This window comes from Triturus cristatus, chromosome 11, assembly GCF_964204655.1.
Source record: "Triturus cristatus chromosome 11, aTriCri1.1, whole genome shotgun sequence".
NCBI lineage: Eukaryota > Metazoa > Chordata > Amphibia > Caudata > Salamandridae > Triturus > Triturus cristatus.
The window spans coordinates 396,616,061-396,634,973 of NC_140594.1; the positions used below are offsets into that span (position 1 = coordinate 396,616,061).

The following is an 18,913-nucleotide window of genomic DNA, read 5'->3' on the forward strand; positions in this document are numbered from 1 at the left end:
ATTGCTATTACAGACTACACTTCCAAAGTTACTACAGTCTTAAAACAAGGTGTGAATATACTGCAGCCTAGCATTGAGGTAGGTCTAGCACCACAGATGGCCACTTGCAGGTACTGCAACACACTCCCATAGAAACTAATGCATTCAGGGGCTTGAAATATAACACCATGGGAAATAATGTTGCAATAAATAAGTTATTTCGACTTTTAAATGTAACGAGTATGGTATACATTTATGATGAAATGTTCTAAAATGTAAATTGTTAAAATAAGCACACATGGAATAATATCATGGAATAAAACATAAATGCAGAAGTGTAGAGGCTTCCTCTCCCATAAATCCTGACTCCTCCCCACACTCAACAATGGTAATAAGCATATTACACTTCACTCATCTACATATGGTATTTCAACCCATATTTTACAGGTAACTGCAAATTATGGGAAATATTTCACCATTACTTGTGAAATATGGATTCCAGACCACTCTGCATGTGTGCTTATTTAATAACATTGCCAGAGCTAATAGGATTATACAGCATGGAGGATCAAATTCTACAGCAAGGTTATCAAAATGATGTAGCAAAACAGGGAAATTATATGCTACATTCTCAGCCAGTATTATTTTACTCATTTGAGGTAGATTCAAAATGTTGGTGAATTCTCCAAATTTGCCAAATTATGGGGCAAATGCACAGAATTCATAATTAAACATTCAATACATTTAGCCTAAGAATCACCTGTGTCCACTGACCCTTACAGTTACCCACTGATTTATTAACAGTTTATTCAAGAAAGGTAAACAAAGTCTGACTATTATAATTCCAATAAGTGTTCATTGCTAGCTGCCCTTTGAAAAAACAGCCTTATAAACCTTTGAAATAGGCACATCATGTCGCTCACTCTGTAATCAGTGCGAAGGCACCACCCAGGGTGCAAGAACGTGCAGCCATTTGAGTTGATTTTTATGCTGCCCAAGTAGAAAATCTACTGAAAAAGCAGCTCTCTGACCACGACCGCTTGCAACCAGCCACGTTAGAAAATCATGGAGACTTCTCCTACTGGCCGAAATCATGCTACGGAATGCCAATTCTCACTCGACTTGCCAGTAGAGCCTTGCACAAGAAAAAATTTGGCCATGTGACAATTAGCAGAATTTGTCCAAAACTCTGCTTTACAAGAGTAACGTGGAGTTGCCAAATTCCACCAGTTTTGCGATTGGAACAAAATGTTACGCTTGGGCCTTATTAAAACACTGACCAAGTTCTATGGGATCAAAGCAGGTGTCCTACAGATAGCACAATGACCTCAGCAGCACTCAACCAACATTGCACTCTCACAAGCATTCACACACACACACATACCCATTCCACTTCGGACAGGTGCATTCATCATGTGATTCCACATAACCTGTGATCATTTGACATGGACATTACTCACGGCTAGCTAAAGCAGGTGCATTATCTCCTTGAGATTTCTTATTGTTATTTATCCTGCGATAGGATGGTTAAACAAACTATAGGCTCAGGTGTTATCACAAGGGCAGTGCTCTGCATCAGGCAGATATCCCTTCTCTCTCTGCTGCAAGTACATTCACCTTTTGAGCTGTACTGCTGACAGATTGAGCAATGGAGAGAGATGATGGTGGAAGAACTTAGCAAGGCGAGAACAGTGGTTTGAGGTTTCCTGTACTAAAGGCCTGAGAATGTGTGAAGAGGAACCGATTGGTGAAAGGTAGATCTGCCCCTCCTAGAGCTGAGCTATAAGAGGCTGAGCATCTGCACCTCTGCGACTGACAATGTGTGACAGATCAACAAGAAAACAGAACTGTGACTAAATAATTCAAAGAGAATATGGAGTGAAGAGGCTTGAGCCTCGGTATCCAAAACCACCACTGTCAGATCGACTCAGACAGCCAGAGAAGAACCCTGTCCTGTGGGCCAGAAGAGAGGAGAATGGCTGGACCAATGGCAGCTCTCCTCATCTTGCCGCTGATGCTACACACAGCCACAGGTAAAAGAAGGGAAACATCACTGCTTGTTCAGACGGACTGTGGGGAAGGTGGGGCTTAAAAGAAATACGTGTTCCTGAATATGGGAACATAGTCCTGTCAGTTGAATGTTCTCATGTCATGAGTTACTACCATTGTGAGGCTGGCTTTAGCTGTGGGGAGATATTCATATCAGGAGAATGCTTGTTTAAGAAGATGTATATCTTTGTTTCTGGGTGAAACTTAAATTACGCCAGCGTAATTCATGTCATTTTGAGAATTTCATGTTACGCTTATTAGAAGAAATTCCAAAAGTTACACCAGAAGGCAGTTACATATTGATGCCTCTGTTTTGCAGCAGAAGTTTTACTGTGGCGCGCGGGTACAACCCAAACACCAGAACTTTAGTGGCTGAAGTTGGGGTCAGTTCTGTTTTGCATCCTACATTTTTAGTGCAAAATGTATCCTCATGTTGAGAAAACTTTCGTGCAAAAAAGTAGCACTTAATGATGGATTTGCAATTCACTTAATTACAAGTCATTATCTTTGAATTTTGCATAAGTGGATTAAGCGAATTTTGCACACTCCTAGCTTTGGGTAGAACTGCGTCAGAGGTTGTAGTCACATGCAGATCTCTATGAGTATGTTGATAGTATGGCACCTTCAGTGGTGAGTGCACACCTTTGTTAGGCTGCTTTGACTAGTGACTCATTGCCTGGTCCATAGAGTGGAGAACTTTCTGTTATCACTTTGGATGGCGCTTTGCGTATGGGGACTCTTTGCACATGTGGAAACACTTTGCATGCATGGAGGCATGAGAAGGCATCTGTTGAGGAGCAAAGGGCCTATGAATCAGGGAGCACATTTTTTGGGTTTCATTCCATAATCTTATTGAACTAATTCGGGCTCTTTTATATGATATAATTCAGCAGGATATTTTGGGTATTGAGTAAGGGTAGGCCGAGTGCCACTTTGCGGAATTCCAAGGAGTTGGCTGAAATCTCAGTGGAATTCGGCTCCTCCCCTTGCCATCCAACCTGAGGCTGCCGCAGGCTTACCTGGTCATGGTGCTTCTCCGCTTCCGTGCCGTGCCCAGGCTGTCCTCCTACTCCTCTTCGCTGTCTCCTTTCCACTCCAGGCTCGTCCCCAGGCAAAAAGAAACTCCTATTTTCTACGTCTTGGGAGGACTGTGCATGTGCCCGTGTGTGCATGCGCAGTTGTCTCAAGAGTGACTTAGAGCATAGGGGTTTCGTTTTACCTTGGGACGAGCCTGGAGAGGAGAGGAGACAGCCAGGAGGAGGAGGACAGCCCGGGCAGGGCACGGAAGCACCGTGACCAGGTAAGCCTGTGTCGGACTCGGGGTGGGTGGCAGGGCAAACTCCGCTATGCCGCGGAGTCTGAGTTTTTTGCTGAACTCTGCGTTCCCAGTGGAGTGCGGAGTTGGCATAACTCCGTAAACACTGCTAGCGGAGGGGAGTTCACCACCCACCGTTAGTATTGTGTGTGATGACCGTGTCACTCTGTATTTGAGTTCCATTCTCTTTACTGCCCTTTGAGTAAACCTTAATTGCTCTTATTGCCAGATTTTTGAGATTTAAGTTTACACACTAAATAACTCTGTCTTATAAATGTACTGAAATAGTATTAGGCCCTTAAATGCACATGTTAATAGTATACATCACCGATACTGCTCAGTAGCCATATACTACCTTAGTTCCCACAGGAAAGTTCTCATGGTCTACTTCTGCCTTTTACCCATTAAATTAAAATATTTTCTTGTAAGTGCCAGAAACAAATAGCTTGTCAGGACCCCAAACACGTGGAGCAGTTCACTGGGGTGGGCAGGCATCACTGCTAGAAGTGGTCCAGGGAGTACATTTTAGCCATGGACCGAGGAACATTGCCATCTAATCTTGGGTTTACCACTTTGCCTAAATATGCTGGAAATAAACACTGAATTATAAACCTAGGCAGGGTCTACTACACACTGACATTTCTCCGAAAAGGGTGGATCCTGGACCATATCACAACAAAACAGGAGACATTATTTTTAATCCTTGCCTTTACATTTGATGAAATTGTGTGCGCTTGTCCAATCACCTTTTGAACGTATTCCTCTATAACTACTATCTTTTGTTAAGCTTGAGATATTTTATATCCATTCTAAAAGCAGTGAGTAAAAAAGAATTGTCACTATATATTACCTTGGAGTAGGCAGCCTCCAGTCTCATGGTCTATGATGCAATATGGTGCTAAAGTTATAGTCTTTGGAGCAAGCAGTACTGCGTGGCCGTCTCAGATCTTTAACTTTTTCAAACCATTTGATCTTGGGCAAATCTCATGCTCTCTGCCTCTAATCTGACAAGACGTCAAGGCTTTGAAACAGTCTTAATGATTTACAATCACACTTTCAGGGCCCTGTAACTGCAGATGCCACATTCTGTATCAGCATCTCTAAAGGGGAACATGTTCCTGAAGCTGGGTTGTGCAGGACTCTACCTGCGGGCAGCTCCCCCTCCCTCCAGTCATGCAGTGAACACATGCTAGCTACCAATAGGGACCTCTTTAGCAGCTGAAAGGCTGCTAGTGGGACATTCACCCACCTCACTCAAGGCGTGCTGTTGTGCAGCTCAGATCATTCCGACGAGCTTTTCTCTTCCTTGCCCTGACAGGTGCAAAAAAGTGGGACATTTGGCACCCTGTAGCAGCTTGGGGCGGAGAGTAGGACTAACCATGCAAAATGAGGGGTAACCTGCAGGAAAAGGGACACTTGGCCACCCTATTATGCATAAACTGCCTTTATTTACAACTTGCTTATTTGAGTCTGATTGTATGTGTTCTAATTTTTCATGAGCTAATTGATCGTATGCATGGATTTATTTGCACTATTTGGACTACTGCTGTTTTTGGTGCAAATTCTGCTAGTACTGAAAAACGGCCCTAGTTGTAATTTTTCAGGAGTAGACGTGTTTAAATGAATACATGCACAATTCTACCAGATGGGAAATTCTGATTCCACCTTCAACCTTTAGCCTTTGTCTCAGACGTGTGCTCCTGTTACGTTGCAGCTTGCACTTTGCCCTAGCAGCCCCCCTTCCTTCTTGTTTGGCCACTGTACAAGATAGAGCTCTGACTGTCGGAGCTAAACTAACTGAGCCTGTTTAATTTATTTCCTATCCATTAGAAACCAACTTGTATCTAAGAATGATGCAGGGCTCTTACAAAGACAAAGGAAGAAAAGAGGGCAGAGGTTTGAATTATTGAACACCAGTTTTAGGCGGACTGCAGTAGAGTTTTGTGCACCTGTAAATATTTTAGAAAAGTTTGGCTTTATTTTTTAATAATTTCCTAATATTTCTGATCCTTGAAATGGCTCGTAGTGTGACCGAGGTGCCTACCTGTTCAGGGTTCCAGATTATTCAGACTCTGTCTTGCCCTGGGATAAAAGCCATCAACTCAGCTGACAATGACGTCAGCTGCCTGCCATTTCCTCCATAGCAACCACATGGTCTTTGGCCTTTACTTCCTCTTAACATTGCAGAAACAGTTCAGATTTACTATTGTAACTCCAGTCCTAGAACATTGGACACAGGGCCGGACTGGGAACGCAAACCGGCCCTGGCAAGTAAGTCTGCCTGGTCGCAGGAAGGGGGCGGTGCAACGGGGTGGACGAGGTGCCGGCGGGTTCTGGCTTTTTGGCGCCGGCTGCTTCTGGCTTTTGGTACAGGTGGATGATATTGCAGCACTGCTGCAAAATCGGGCGCCTGTACAAAAAACGGACCCCACCAGTCCAAAACCGGCCCCCACCCTTGCAGCCCTCCAGGAAAACACCCGGTGACCGCAACAGCCAGTCCGGCCCTGATTGGACATTAGAGTAACATTGTGCTCCATGTGATGTCCCCGGTCAAGCATTGGTGATATGAAGTATTGGCAGTCAATGGGGTTGTAGAAGGGCAGTATTGGAGATGTGCTTGTTCCTATTACTTTGACTTTCCTTTAGTGCTGAGATTTTTGTGAGGCATGGTAAGGTAGCAGACTCAAGGTGCCACCAATAGGTGGTTCCAAATAACAAGGAAAGGCCTAAAACAACTGTATTTTTAGGTTTCGCCTACACATCCCTTGCGCTGTGCTTGAGAAATCTATTGTTTTTAATATAAACTTAAAAGAGACTTACTCTTCTCCTTTTGGCTTCTCATTGGTTCCTGTGCTTGCCACATACCTTTCCGCCATTTCACTGTAACATCTTTTCCAGCATTTACCAATGCTTGTTCCTTGTCTGCTTCTCTTATCAGTTTCCTGCTGCCAAAATACTGTTAATATTCGCTTTGGTGGAACTATATTTTCATAAAGTTTTGCCTTTCACTCTTGCAGCATATTTATATATCAATTTATCACCTGGAGAGATTAAGTGATTTGCATAGAATCACAGGACTTTGCGCGGCGCCACCGAGGCTCAAACCAGGATCCCCAGCTCTTGAGTCAGCAGCTCTGGCCACTGTGCCACATCCTCTCCACACCCGTGTTATCTGTCAAGGACTCTTTCCTTCTCCCGGATGATGATTGATGAAAACAGCTCTTTATTCATTACATAGGGAAACCGATGCATTACCAATGCTTGTTCCTATTGGAAGGGTAGCATTTCAGGGGCAAATTTTTGTTTGTCCGGAGCTTCTAACATATTTGCACTATTCCTACTTCCCACACTCCTGTAAATACAGGCATAAGATTTTGTAAATGAGTGTAGCTGAGCTCTAGTTTTCTTTGAGACGTAAAGTTTGCAGGCTTTTTTTTTTGTTTTTTTTGTTAAAGATATGTTTATCAACATTTTTTTTTTAAAGCACAAATCCGTGTCACAAGCGTAACCATGTTACAGGATGTATCTCTTCAAATCGTTGTAGTCATGTTTGCCCAAAACACATCACCACCCGCAATCCAGCCAATCATACAGCTGCCCATTGGTTCATCTACAGCCAGTGTACATTCCTGCTGCAGCATCTACGTAGGTCTGCGATTCCATGGGTCCATTAACTTTTCAAGATTCTCTCCCAGATCCCTAAATCCTTAACAACCTTGTCATCTCTGCGGGTAAGTTTGATGTGCTACTCATCTGCAATGCTACCCATTCAAGTAAATTGCCCTTCCAAGCTTGGATCTGTGGCGCCTGGGGGCACCTTCCGTCAAATGGCAATTCACCATTGCGCCAGAACACCCCAAGCATCAGCATCCGGGTTGGCATTTGCGGTACGCAACTCCGCAGGAGCGCTCCCGGCAGGCAACGTTTCACCATTCTCATCCAGGTAACCTCAACTACATGAGACAGTATCGGGAAAACTTCTCTCCAAAAGTCCACAAGCCGGGTGCAGGAGCATGTCATATGCAAAATGTCTTCCAAAGACCAGGGGCGTAGCTTGGTCCTTAAGAATGGGGGCGGAGGGGCTAGGGGGAGAGAGGGGAGCATCAGTTTTTCTGACAATGAGACTGGCATATAATGTTTCAATACATTATATGACAAGCAGGGCGCATGAGAGGGGATTAAGGGGCAGTAGAAAGGGAGAGGAATGCGGATTGATAGGAGTACTGAGAGAGAAAATACCATATTTTGTCAAATAACCACTATTTTGAGGACTTTTAAAACAGGGAGGGAGAAAGTCTGTGTGTGTATTTTATCTGTGTATGTAAACATCCCTGATGAATCCCGACTGACATCTCACTATACCTAACTGAAAGCACCTGTACCCAACTATTTTCCAGAATAAACTTGAAATGGCCGTTGGGTGATACCAGACGGACTTGCACGCATAACCTCAGCCAGGCTGCATCCGGCAGCTCGTCCAGGCACTCTGCATGTCACCTATCCTTGGCACACGTTGTCTCCCCTCCTAGAGGTGTGTAATTAGGTACCGAAAGCCTGCCAAACCCACCAGCTGTGTCATCAGGGCATGATCCTGTGGCTCTTTCAGTAATGAGGTCCAGAGCCGTCTCCGTATGAGCCAGCCAAATAGATGCAGGAATTGTCCCGAGCCCTCCCAAAGCCCCTCTTGACCCTGCTCACAGGAGAAGATCCGCTTGTTAAGACAGAGATGTACTGCGTTCCTGCAGCCTCTCTCCCACCATCTCACAAAGGACATATCTTATAGGAAGGTTGCGAACGGCCTCAGGGCCCATAGGGGCATGTCTTCTGCGTAGGGTTCACTTCTCAGGACCGTGACCCTCACCCTATGCCACACACAGCTGCCTGTTGCAGTAAGTATGAGAGGGAGTTCCGAACCAATTTCCCCATCATGAGTATGTCTAGTAGGGTATGGGGGTCATGTGTGCCCGCCAGCAGAGTTTTTTCCTAAGTCAGGTCTTGATCAAGCCATTGCACCACATACTGCAGTTGCCTGGCCTCATAGTATAAGAAGAGATGGAGTAGCCCAAGGCACCCTCCCTCCAAGGAAGCTTCAGTGTGTCCAGTTTTACACAGGCTCTGTGTGCTCGCCCACACCAGTGTCCCCAGCATCTTATCCGACTGCGCTAATGTGGAAGGTAGGGCCTGGCACATTACGTTCTGTAGTACGTATAGGCAGCGTGGCAAGAATACCCTTATAGCTATAGAGGTTCATCCCATCATGGAGAGTGGGAGCGTTTTCCAGAAATTGACAGACCAAGTCATTCCACCCAGCATCCTTTCCATTTTAAAGTCATAATGGGCCACAGGTCATTGAGTGATGCAGACCCCAAGGTTTGCATCGCTCCCCCTTGCAGGCTTGAGTTCACTCAGCCTTGTAGAGGCTCATAGTTGAGCTTGTGAGTTGAAATTGAGTGCCGGGCTTGCCGAGCACCGTCTGTACCTCATGGCATCTCTGACGCTTGTTCCAGTAACCAAGGGGGTATTTTAGCTGCTTGTTCAGTACTGCAAGACACCGGCTTTCTTGGTTGTGATCCTTGTACAAGAGGTGGTCTCAAACATACCGTCTTGAATCATACAAGGCAGAAATGGTGTTGTGGCTGTAAATGGAGAGCCCCAGGGTTTCTCATGCACATGGTCCGCATTGCACTGCAGATCACATTCACACACTCTTGATTAGTAGTTCACCATGATGGCATCATTGATCCCTCTACAGTCCCACAGTTCACTCTATGTCACCAACTTGGTGGAGCTGGGCAGGAGGGTTAGTGAGTGCTAGTCTTGGCATTCTCCATACATGCCAACATTTTAAAACTGGTAAGGAGAAGCTTTCGAAAAAGAAATGGGGGAATTGATTTTCCCCATTGACTTAAATTGAAACAGAGGAGACATCAGCTGGGAAACACATAAAATTAAGCCAATTATGACTTAATAAATTGAAAATCTCCTGCCTGAAATGGGTCTTTTTTCACGCATGAGTCTCTGTAGAGCAAGTCTCTTCAATGCGGCGTTAGGGTGACCAGACATCATGGATTAGCCCAGATAGTCCTTTTCGAGAACTATTCCAGCACCCAAACACTTTCTGCAACAACAAAAAAATACATGTCCCTGTTTTAAGAGAGGGTCAGGTGAGGATTCACATTTATCCAGGTGCTGCGCAGGGCCACATTCACACCAGCCCTCTGTTTCCAACAGAGCTGCCTGGCCTCAGTCATGCAGCACAAAAGGATTTAATGAGGGCTGAATGAGCCTCTCCAGGTGGTGTGTATGTGTATACAAACCCCTGTGTTTGTGATGAAAATCTGGTCACCCTATCTATGCAGCATGCTGGAAAGCTGTGCAGAGGCTGCTGATCTGAAGCAGGTATATTCTTTATTCATTAGGCATCCTACCCCCTACACTCCTTCAGGTTGAACTAATGCTTTAGTATTCCCTCCACAAAGCCATGGAAAAAAAGAACCATAGTTGAAAGATGTAGGGGATGAGTTTGTCCTCTGTGGGCTATGTGGATCCTCTATCTTGCAACCATTATTCGAGGAAAAATTCTTGTTTACGAATAGCTACAGGTAACCTGAGTGATGAGTGGAATGATAGCATTTGCAAAGCATGGGCCATGCACACACGTTGAGATGATCACACTTAGTATTGCAAGACATGTACTCTTAATCTTTGTGATCATCTCACACACACAAGAACAGTAAACATAAGGGACCTTCTAAGCCTCTAGCCAGGTCTTGCATAGACTGGGTCAAAGAAAGACTACGTCCTGGAGACTACAAGACAAGGATACCAATGAAGAGTCTCCCGGCTCAAAGGGAACAACAGGTGTGTTCTTTAGGAATGCTAATTGCATTACAGGGAGTCCCACTGCTTCAGGGACTGTTGTCAAAAGACCATGTGATGCGCAACAAAACTCCCGGTCCGGATGGGCTCCCAGTAGAGTTCTATGCTGCGTACTCCGCTGAGCTGACACCTAAACTCGCAAAGCTCTATGAGACGGCAAAAGACATTGGCTCCCTCCCAGACACCCCGAGAGAAGCGGTAATAGTCCCCATTTTAAAACCAAACAATGTGGCACATGACAGATCGGCATACTGGCCATAATCGATGCTTTACATCAACTACAAAATCCTAAGCCGGATTCTGGCCACCCGATTATTGCCTTTCATACCTGCACTGATACACGAGGAACAAGCCGGGTTTATCCCGACCCGTAGCACAGTAGGGGACATTAGGCAGCTGTTCAATATCATGGAGCTGGACAAGGAGGACCGAGGAAACACAGCAATCTTCGCTGTAGACATAGAAAAGCATTTGACAGCCTGGGGTGGAGTTATTTATATGAAGTAATGACATACATGGGATTGGGAGAGGGCTTTATCAAATGGACCCTACTGTTATACACCAGGCCTACAAACAGAGTGCGCACAGGAAGAATAATATCGCAGAGTTGGTCAGTAGAGCAAGGCACAAGACAGAGATTCCCACTTTCCCCCCTATTATTTTCGCTTGCCATGGAACCACTTGCGATTAAACGGGGCAATTCTACAGGGGACTCAGCATGGGACATATTAATCATCAAATAGCACACTATGCTGCTGACCTGTTACTCTACCTTCCTTGGGAGTCCAAATATTTCATACCTGGCCGAACCTCTAAGAGGGAAATGTGGAGTGGGCCATCCGAGAGCTGCGGACGTCCAGAGCTTTCTGGCGGACCCTGTCGCTCTCGGTGGCTGGCAGGATCACACTCCACAAAATAGTGGCGCATTCCCGCCTATTATATTATTTTAATACACTCCCACTATGGATTCCTATAACATTTTTCAAAGAGCTGGACTCACTGATCCGGACTTTTGTATGGCGTGCAGGATGATGCAGGGTAGCTCTGAGAAGCAATACAACGACCGGTAAATGCGGGTGGGCTAGTGGTCGCCGACTTTGAGAATTATTACATAGCAGCTCAGCTGCAAAGGCTGATTTGGGACATAGCACAGAGATGGAAACCGATTGGGGCTCCATGGGCAGCTGCGTCACCACTGCCTGATCTCTTGCGGGTGCTCCTCAGAGTGGGCAGACCGACTGTGGAGATTCCCATGAACTTAAAGTACAAACCAAATGCTGGCATCGAGGGCTGCAGAAAATGAAGGTTAGGGTCCCATATTACCCGGATATAACGCTAGATACGCTGAGGGCACTCCCACATGGGGGCAACTGGCAGGATATGGAGGTTTGAGTGGAAGCCGGGGCGACAAAGATGGGAGATCTTAATAGAGACGCGGAGCTGCTCCCCTTTGAAGAGTTCCGCATAGAGTTCTGTCTACCCCATGGGCACTTCTGTTGCATAACGCCCTCACAACAGTGATCCTCAAGCACTGGCAGGCGGACCCCCACCACAATGGAGCAGTTATTATATGGCCTTGTAGTCTGGCACTATAAGGCAGTGTCCTGTCTGTACAGAGCACTGCACGCAGATAAGCAGCGCCCATTGGAAAAACTACAAATCCAGTGGGAAACGGATCTAGCTAATGAAGAACTGGGACAACATACTAGCTGGGGTAACCAGAGTATCTAGAAATGCACGCTTTACACTTATTCATTATTATATCCTGCACAGATCCTACTTGACTCCGGACTGCATAAGCAGATATTTCCTAGTAGAAGAGGTGGCTTGTACTCGCTGCAGAGAAGAAAGGGTACATATGCTCCATATGTTCTGGGCTTGCCCAGGCCTGCACGAGTTTTGGGAGAAAAGACAATTGACAAAGAGCTCCTGCACACTCCAGCCCACTGTCTATTGGGATGATTCCCCCACACATCCAAGACCTAAGTGGCCAGCAAATTTCAATATCTAGCGTTCGTCCTTGCCAAACGTGAAATAGCCAGAAACTGGAAATCATCAGGGGGCCCTAGGCTGGCTACCTGAAAAAGTGAACTGCTGAAGTGGGCGGGATGTGAGGGACGAATACTGCACAGAGAAGCTAAGATAGTGTTGGGGAATATGGAGGTGGCCAGGTAGAGGTAGGCCCTCCTGAATGATTTCAACCCACCCTGACCAGGAAACCCCTGAAGAAACACATAGAGACTTTAATGAGCGCTTTCTGGAGCATGCGCCCCTTTACAAATCAGTCCTGCCAAATCAGACCTTCTCAAACTACCCCTAGTAAGTTATTGATTGATCTAGTAATGCCCCAGCCCATTCCATGCACATGACACCAAAGTTTAACACACTCAATATGCACACAATCCACACATTTTCCACAAAGTTGACTCGCAGGGGGCAGGGAGGGATCAGTTCAAAGTTTGTGTTGTAAACAGACATTGGGATTGCAATATTGCAGAACGAGCTCTGTATACGAGTACATTGAAAATATGTAATCCTGATCTGGCCGGTGCAATAACTATTGTAATGATGACGAAAATCACTAAAATCTGTTTACAAAAAAAAAGCAAAAAGACATTGGAACCTTCATGGACAAAAGACTAAGGGTCAGATGTACAACCCTATTTTGCATGTGCAAATGGGTTTGCGACCCTTTTGCGTATGCATAATGTGAAAGGGCTATGTAAAATTCCTAAATAGCCAGTTGCAATTTATTTGCGAGTCGCTATTTAGGAATTGCAAGTCGCTATTAGAAAGGGGCGTTCCCTTCCTAATAGCGATCGCAACCCCATGTATGAATGTTTTGCAACCACAATTGCGGTTGCAAAACACTTGCAAATTACCACCCTCTTCAAGAAGATGGTAATACAGTCACAATTTGGAAGGGGCACCCCTTGCACTTTGTGACTTTCTCTAAAAAAACATTTTTAAGGGCAGACAGTGGTCCCAGGGACCACTACCTGCCCTTGAAAAATGAAACAAACTGTTTCTTTTTTTTTTTTTTTTTTTTTAAATGAATCCCATTTTTCTTTAAGGAAAATGGGCTGCATTTTAAAAATAACTGCTTTACTTAAAAGCAGTCCCAGACATGGTGGTCTGCTGAGCCCAGCAGGCCACCATCCCTGGAAGGGCCTGTCTTTCCCAATGGGCTCGCAAATTGCGAGAGGTTCATTAATATTCATGAGCCTCGCAATTTGCGACCCCATTGGGAATCGCAAACAGTGTTAAACACACTGTTTTACTTGCCAAATAGTGCCTCGTAAATTGCGAGTCGCAATTTGTGAGGCGCTATTTTGCACGTCGTACATCTGGCCCTTAATGCAAGGATAGCACAGAGGCACAGGTAATTGGAGACTTTCATCCCTACAGTGTGTATATCATAAAAAACTTAAACCACCTCTTTAGAAAGGTAGTTATGTTCAGAGTAAACTAGCCAGATGGCAAATTTGGTAAGCTTAAGGTTGGCATTTTTTCTACAAATTGTGAGCCAAAACGTTCTAACTAAGAAACTCCATTTTTGGAACTCATTAAAGATTGGTCCCTTTTTGAACATGCACCAAATAACGGAAATGGGTATGGAAAATTTGTCGAGAACTATGTAGATGAGGCCCAACTATTAGGTCTCTTGGTGTAGCCTCACAGATAAAATTTAAAATGTAATCCTATTTATTAAGGCAACAGTTTGGTTAGAACCCTAACAGGGCTTCCTGAGCTTTCTTTTCTGGAACCAATGAAATTTTTGTTTGGTTGCAATACTTACCTGTTTATTTCCAAACCACATTTGTGGTTCACTTAGTACCCTTCTTGTCTGTGCTTTGGTGCAGCGGGGACTGGTGTGGAGCTTCGTCATCTGGAGATCCCTAAACTATGTCAACAAGGCCCTCAATACTGGTGCCAGAATGGCGAGACAGCCTCATTATGCATGAAAGAAGATTTCTGCGAGGAGCTCTGGCAGAATGCTGCTGCTGAGGTAAGTATTTCAAAAAAAGATTATCTCCTTGAATTGTTTTTGTTGGTTCTTTGGTTGACTTAAAAAGGATGCAGAAAAATGGAACAGGGAGCTTCTTTTCTGATCTTCAGGTCCGGCCTGGAGAAGGCTTTAGCTGTATGTCAGATTATTTTAATTAATACAAAATAGTGATACACACTAGTAATCCTCCCATCATGCTGGCTTACCTCACAGCGCTGTAGGAAACCCAGGTCACAGTGGCTGAGGCTTCGAACAACTGGACTCTGACACTGGCAAAGCAAACTTCATCCGGTTTATGCAGCACCATCACAATCATAAGCACAACACAATCCTCTTGGTAGCAGTCTGGGAACTGGTGGCAGCGAACCATACTAAACATAGACGATTACAACACACATAACAAAACTATATGCTTAAAATCAACACATTACCCACACCCACACAACTCAATGAGACAGAATCCTCAACACTTTGGTGTGAATGTTCTTGAACTCCTACAGTGCTGCAAGTGTATGAGGATGGAAATAGACAACTATACAAATAAATCTGTTGCGAACCCCACTTCTCGGGGGCAGACCCAGGTGGAGGAATGAGACACAGCATATGCTCTTCAGAGAATAGGAGAATGGATAGGTGTCTCTCGTGTTTCACCACAACAAGTTACTCTCATATAGATAAGAAATGTTAGGAGTGAGACAGCCCTGAGAGTAACTGTTATCTACAGGTAAGTATTGTATATAGGTATGGATCCCCATTCTGGCACCTGGAGACAGTAGAAACGCACAGTTGTTGAGATTTCACATTAAAAGGTTATTTATTATGCACAAATCCTACAAAACGTTTATGTACCAGAATGGCGGTAATTGTCACAATAATCTCAGTAGTCATCATACGAAGCAAGGTGAAGACGAGAACTACTTCGAACATTGAACACTCCTGCTATCTTTATTAGATCAGTCTAGTCCCTACCTAATATTTACATATATATATATATATATATATCTCTCTATATATATATATTACCTACTGGCGGTCGCCAGTAGGTAGTTATAGTTAGGACCACGTTTCCATAGGAAATCCGCAACATTCTATTTTGAATAACTTTGGCGCCGGTCGACGAATCCTCGCGAATTTTTCAAAATAGGTGGGGCGCTACGCTCCGCTCCTACCCTGAAAGTCTCGGGGGGATTCGTCAAGCGGGGGCTGAGATAAAAGGGGGGTCCCAAAACGCGTTTTTCCCATGCATTTTTCCATAGGACCTTTAGACACAGCTACAGCCCGAACGGCTGAACAGAATTACTTGAAATTTGGCAGAGAGGTAGCCATAAGGTCAAGGAAGTGCCTTTTGCAGGTCTGGTGTAAATCTGTTCAGTATTTCCGGAGAAAATAGCATTTAAAAGCATATATATATCTATATGCGCGCAGGGTGCGCGCACCGTGCAAGCACCGTGCGAGCACCCTAACGTGCGCGAGCGTAATTCTGATTGGTGGTTACATGTTAGTCAACGTTCGAATCGGTCGAAATCAGGAAGTGTCGGCCGCCATTTTGTTTGTTTTCAGTGCGAGAGTGAAAAAGGAAGGTGGCGAACGTGAAAAGGGGGCAGGGTAGAGAGTTCCTGACCCCCTAGCCTTTGTCAGGGGGTCCCTGAAGGACCCCGAAGGCAAATCGCGCACAGTGCGCGCACCCTGAAAAACACAAAAAAAAAAATTTTTTTTACAAAAAAAATAATAATAATTCGCAGGGTGAAAACCAAAAAAAAAAAAAAAAAAAATTTTTAATACGTAGTTTATTGTAAAATAAATATATAAAAAAAATAATACATAAATAAATTAGCATTTAAAAAACCGTACAAATTCACTGAAAAAACCATAGGTTTCACACACGTTATAGTTAGGAATTAGCATTTAAAAAACCTTGCAAATTCACTTAAAAAACCATAGGTTTCACACATGTTATAGTTAGCTGGACATTTCACTCATAAAAAACCAATGAAATTCCCCCGTTATAGTTACTGCAGGCAACTATAACTCACGCGACCGCAATCCTCTGCTGATGACGTCAGATATTACATCACTGATGACATATGTGTCTTTCTGAAAAATAAATATTTGTAATATATGTATAGCTAAAGATTAATGGAAGAAGACATGGGTAAATAAGTGTCTAAATACAGTATTAGCATCAGCAGAGGATTACGGTCGCGTGAGTTATAGTTGCCTGCAGTAACTATAACGGGGGAATTTCATTGGTTTTTTATGAGTGAAATGTCCAGCTAACTATAACATGTGTGAAACCTATGGTTTTTTAAGTGAATATATATATATCTCTATATATATATATATATATATATATATATATATATTACAAGGGTTTGTGGCTATTGCATTGGCTGAATGGTTATTAGAATTCCATAACTTTTACTATAACAAGCCATGCAAGTATCCCTGCATACCTCAGAAAGCTGTTGGGTCCGCAGCCAGATAGCAGTGCTTCGGCATCAGCTATGAAAATAAAATCGGAAAATAAATATGGTGACCTTGCACACACTGTTAACATTACCATTCCCAAAAATAATTTTCTAGGAAGTAAGCCTGACACACACAAACTCGCACAAGGCAAAGAGTCAATGCTGTCATGCTGGCATACAATCAGGCCTGACTTGTATGTAACATGTATGTATTACCAGGAAATCCCCGTACACATTACAATCAATGTAACATTACATAGCATTTTAGTGTGTGCTGCAGAGCAGCATTTTCCTCTGTTGCCCATTGCCCACACTATGGTCCTACTCAGGAGCATGACTGTTTAACTTGATGGTTTATCCTATGTTGTCTCTGCATTACTTCCAAAATGTCAGGTGGCCTAACTGCAGAACATCCAATGGCCATACAAGGTTTAATGTAATCTGAGAAGTATAATTTTCTGTTAAACTCAACTTTGTTTAAAAAAAAAGAAACAGCTTCCTATGAACCCTCTCAGGCCCCTGCCCTTTTGACTCTTGGGTTGTGCAGTCACTCACAAAAACAATTGGCTGAGTGACACACTGCAAAGCCACTGTTTAGATGAAAATGGTACCCACTGTCAAAACTGACTTTATTATTATTATTGTTTTATTGAAATAGAATATTGGAACATCTTAATATCGTAAAAAGACAAACTATTAGGCAATTTACCCTGATGTTTTCCTTTGTAGTGTCCATAGAATGACCCAGCATACTTAATTTATAGTCCAAGCACACTTTTGTCTTCTTCATTCTAGCTCTGCCCTTCTTGTCCACCCGGAAACGTCAACAAGTTGTTATTGTTACTCAATATCCTGGAATCTGGGGATTGCTGATTTTAAATTTTATGTCTGTCGTTCTTCTAGCAAGTGGAAGGGTTTCTCCCACATTTAAGTACAACTTTGGAATTTGCGACATGGCCTGTTTACTGCCAGTTGGTCTTAGGGTGGACAAATATATCAAATTTCAGAGGAGCTTGAAATGAGCCCTTAACCCCTTCCATGCGCATAACGGAACCACGCGTGTGCTCATGATGGCGTGGTTCCGTCATGCTGTAGCCGCTCCGCCCACGCGGCACTGATTCCTGTGCGGGCAAAATAATGAGTGGGCGGAGTCGTGATGGAACCACGGCGTCATGAGCACAGCTCGCCCGTGACTCATGACGGCGTGGTTCCGTCACGAGCATGGTGGCGCCGCGCTCACCCCGCACCCCCCCAGCGCCGCGGCAGAATTCGCGGCGCGGCGAAGGAGTTAAAGCTTGTGGCAGGCTTCTTGTTGGTGAAGGTACGGAATGGGTACTTCCCGACTGCCCACACCCACAAGCTGCTTTGATAAAGTTCATTAACATTGCTATATTGGTTACAACTCATTTCAGTAAATGTTAATAACAATCGATCATTAAATTATACTTAATTTTGACTAGAATGAAAAATATATTTTCAAATTAAAAATCTGTAAAACTAAAAAGAGATTAGAGTTATCAAGCAAAAAAAAAACAATTACCTTCGCTCTCGTTTTCTATTTGATATCACTCAGGACCCTGGGTTATTCACTGTTACCCAGCTATAATTCTATATGTACTAATTATGGCTCCCTGTTTTCCATTTTATTGATTTTTACAGATAAATACAGACAGAAAAACATTCATATTCATGTCTGTATTTATTTTTGAAAATGGATAAATACAGAACTTGGGTTGCTTTTTGAGTTATTCTTAATATTGTCTGCCTTGACTGCCAGGCCAATATCTGTGTGGATTGATAGATAAGGGGGTTAAAAAAGAAAGGAACTTTGGAAAATAGGCTTAACCAGCAGTAGATATTCACAAGGTTGATAGTGAAATTAGCATATATTCATGTAAGTGCATTGATTTATCTTCTGCGGTGTTCATAGCATTGAAACCTGACAGGCATTTAAGCATGAGTGGAGATTTATCGGTTCAATAAATGTGGAAATATACTAATTTCAGTTTAATTGTTCACAGACCCCAAAATAAATATTGATAAATACAGATAAGATTAGCAAAAAAATAAATATGGATAAATACAGATGGAAATGTAAAAAAAAAAATACCATAAAACCTGGAGCCCTAGACATTATTAACATTCTATTCAGGATTGCAGTAAGCTATTGATTCCAAATTAAAGTGGAGCTAAACAAAACCCTTTTTACTGTTC

General features: G+C 43.7%; 1 protein-coding gene across 1 annotated transcript in view; it reads left to right on the forward strand.

Annotated features, from left to right (window-relative positions):
• LOC146784279 (uncharacterized) overlaps positions 1–18,913 on the forward strand; it is a 203,977-nt gene that overhangs the window by 145,771 nt on the left and 39,293 nt on the right. The window contains exon 17 of the mRNA XM_085635303.1: positions 14,086–14,231. Coding sequence (XP_085491429.1) covers positions 14,086–14,231 — 146 coding nt within the window. The remainder of the gene's footprint in view (positions 1–14,085; positions 14,232–18,913) is intronic.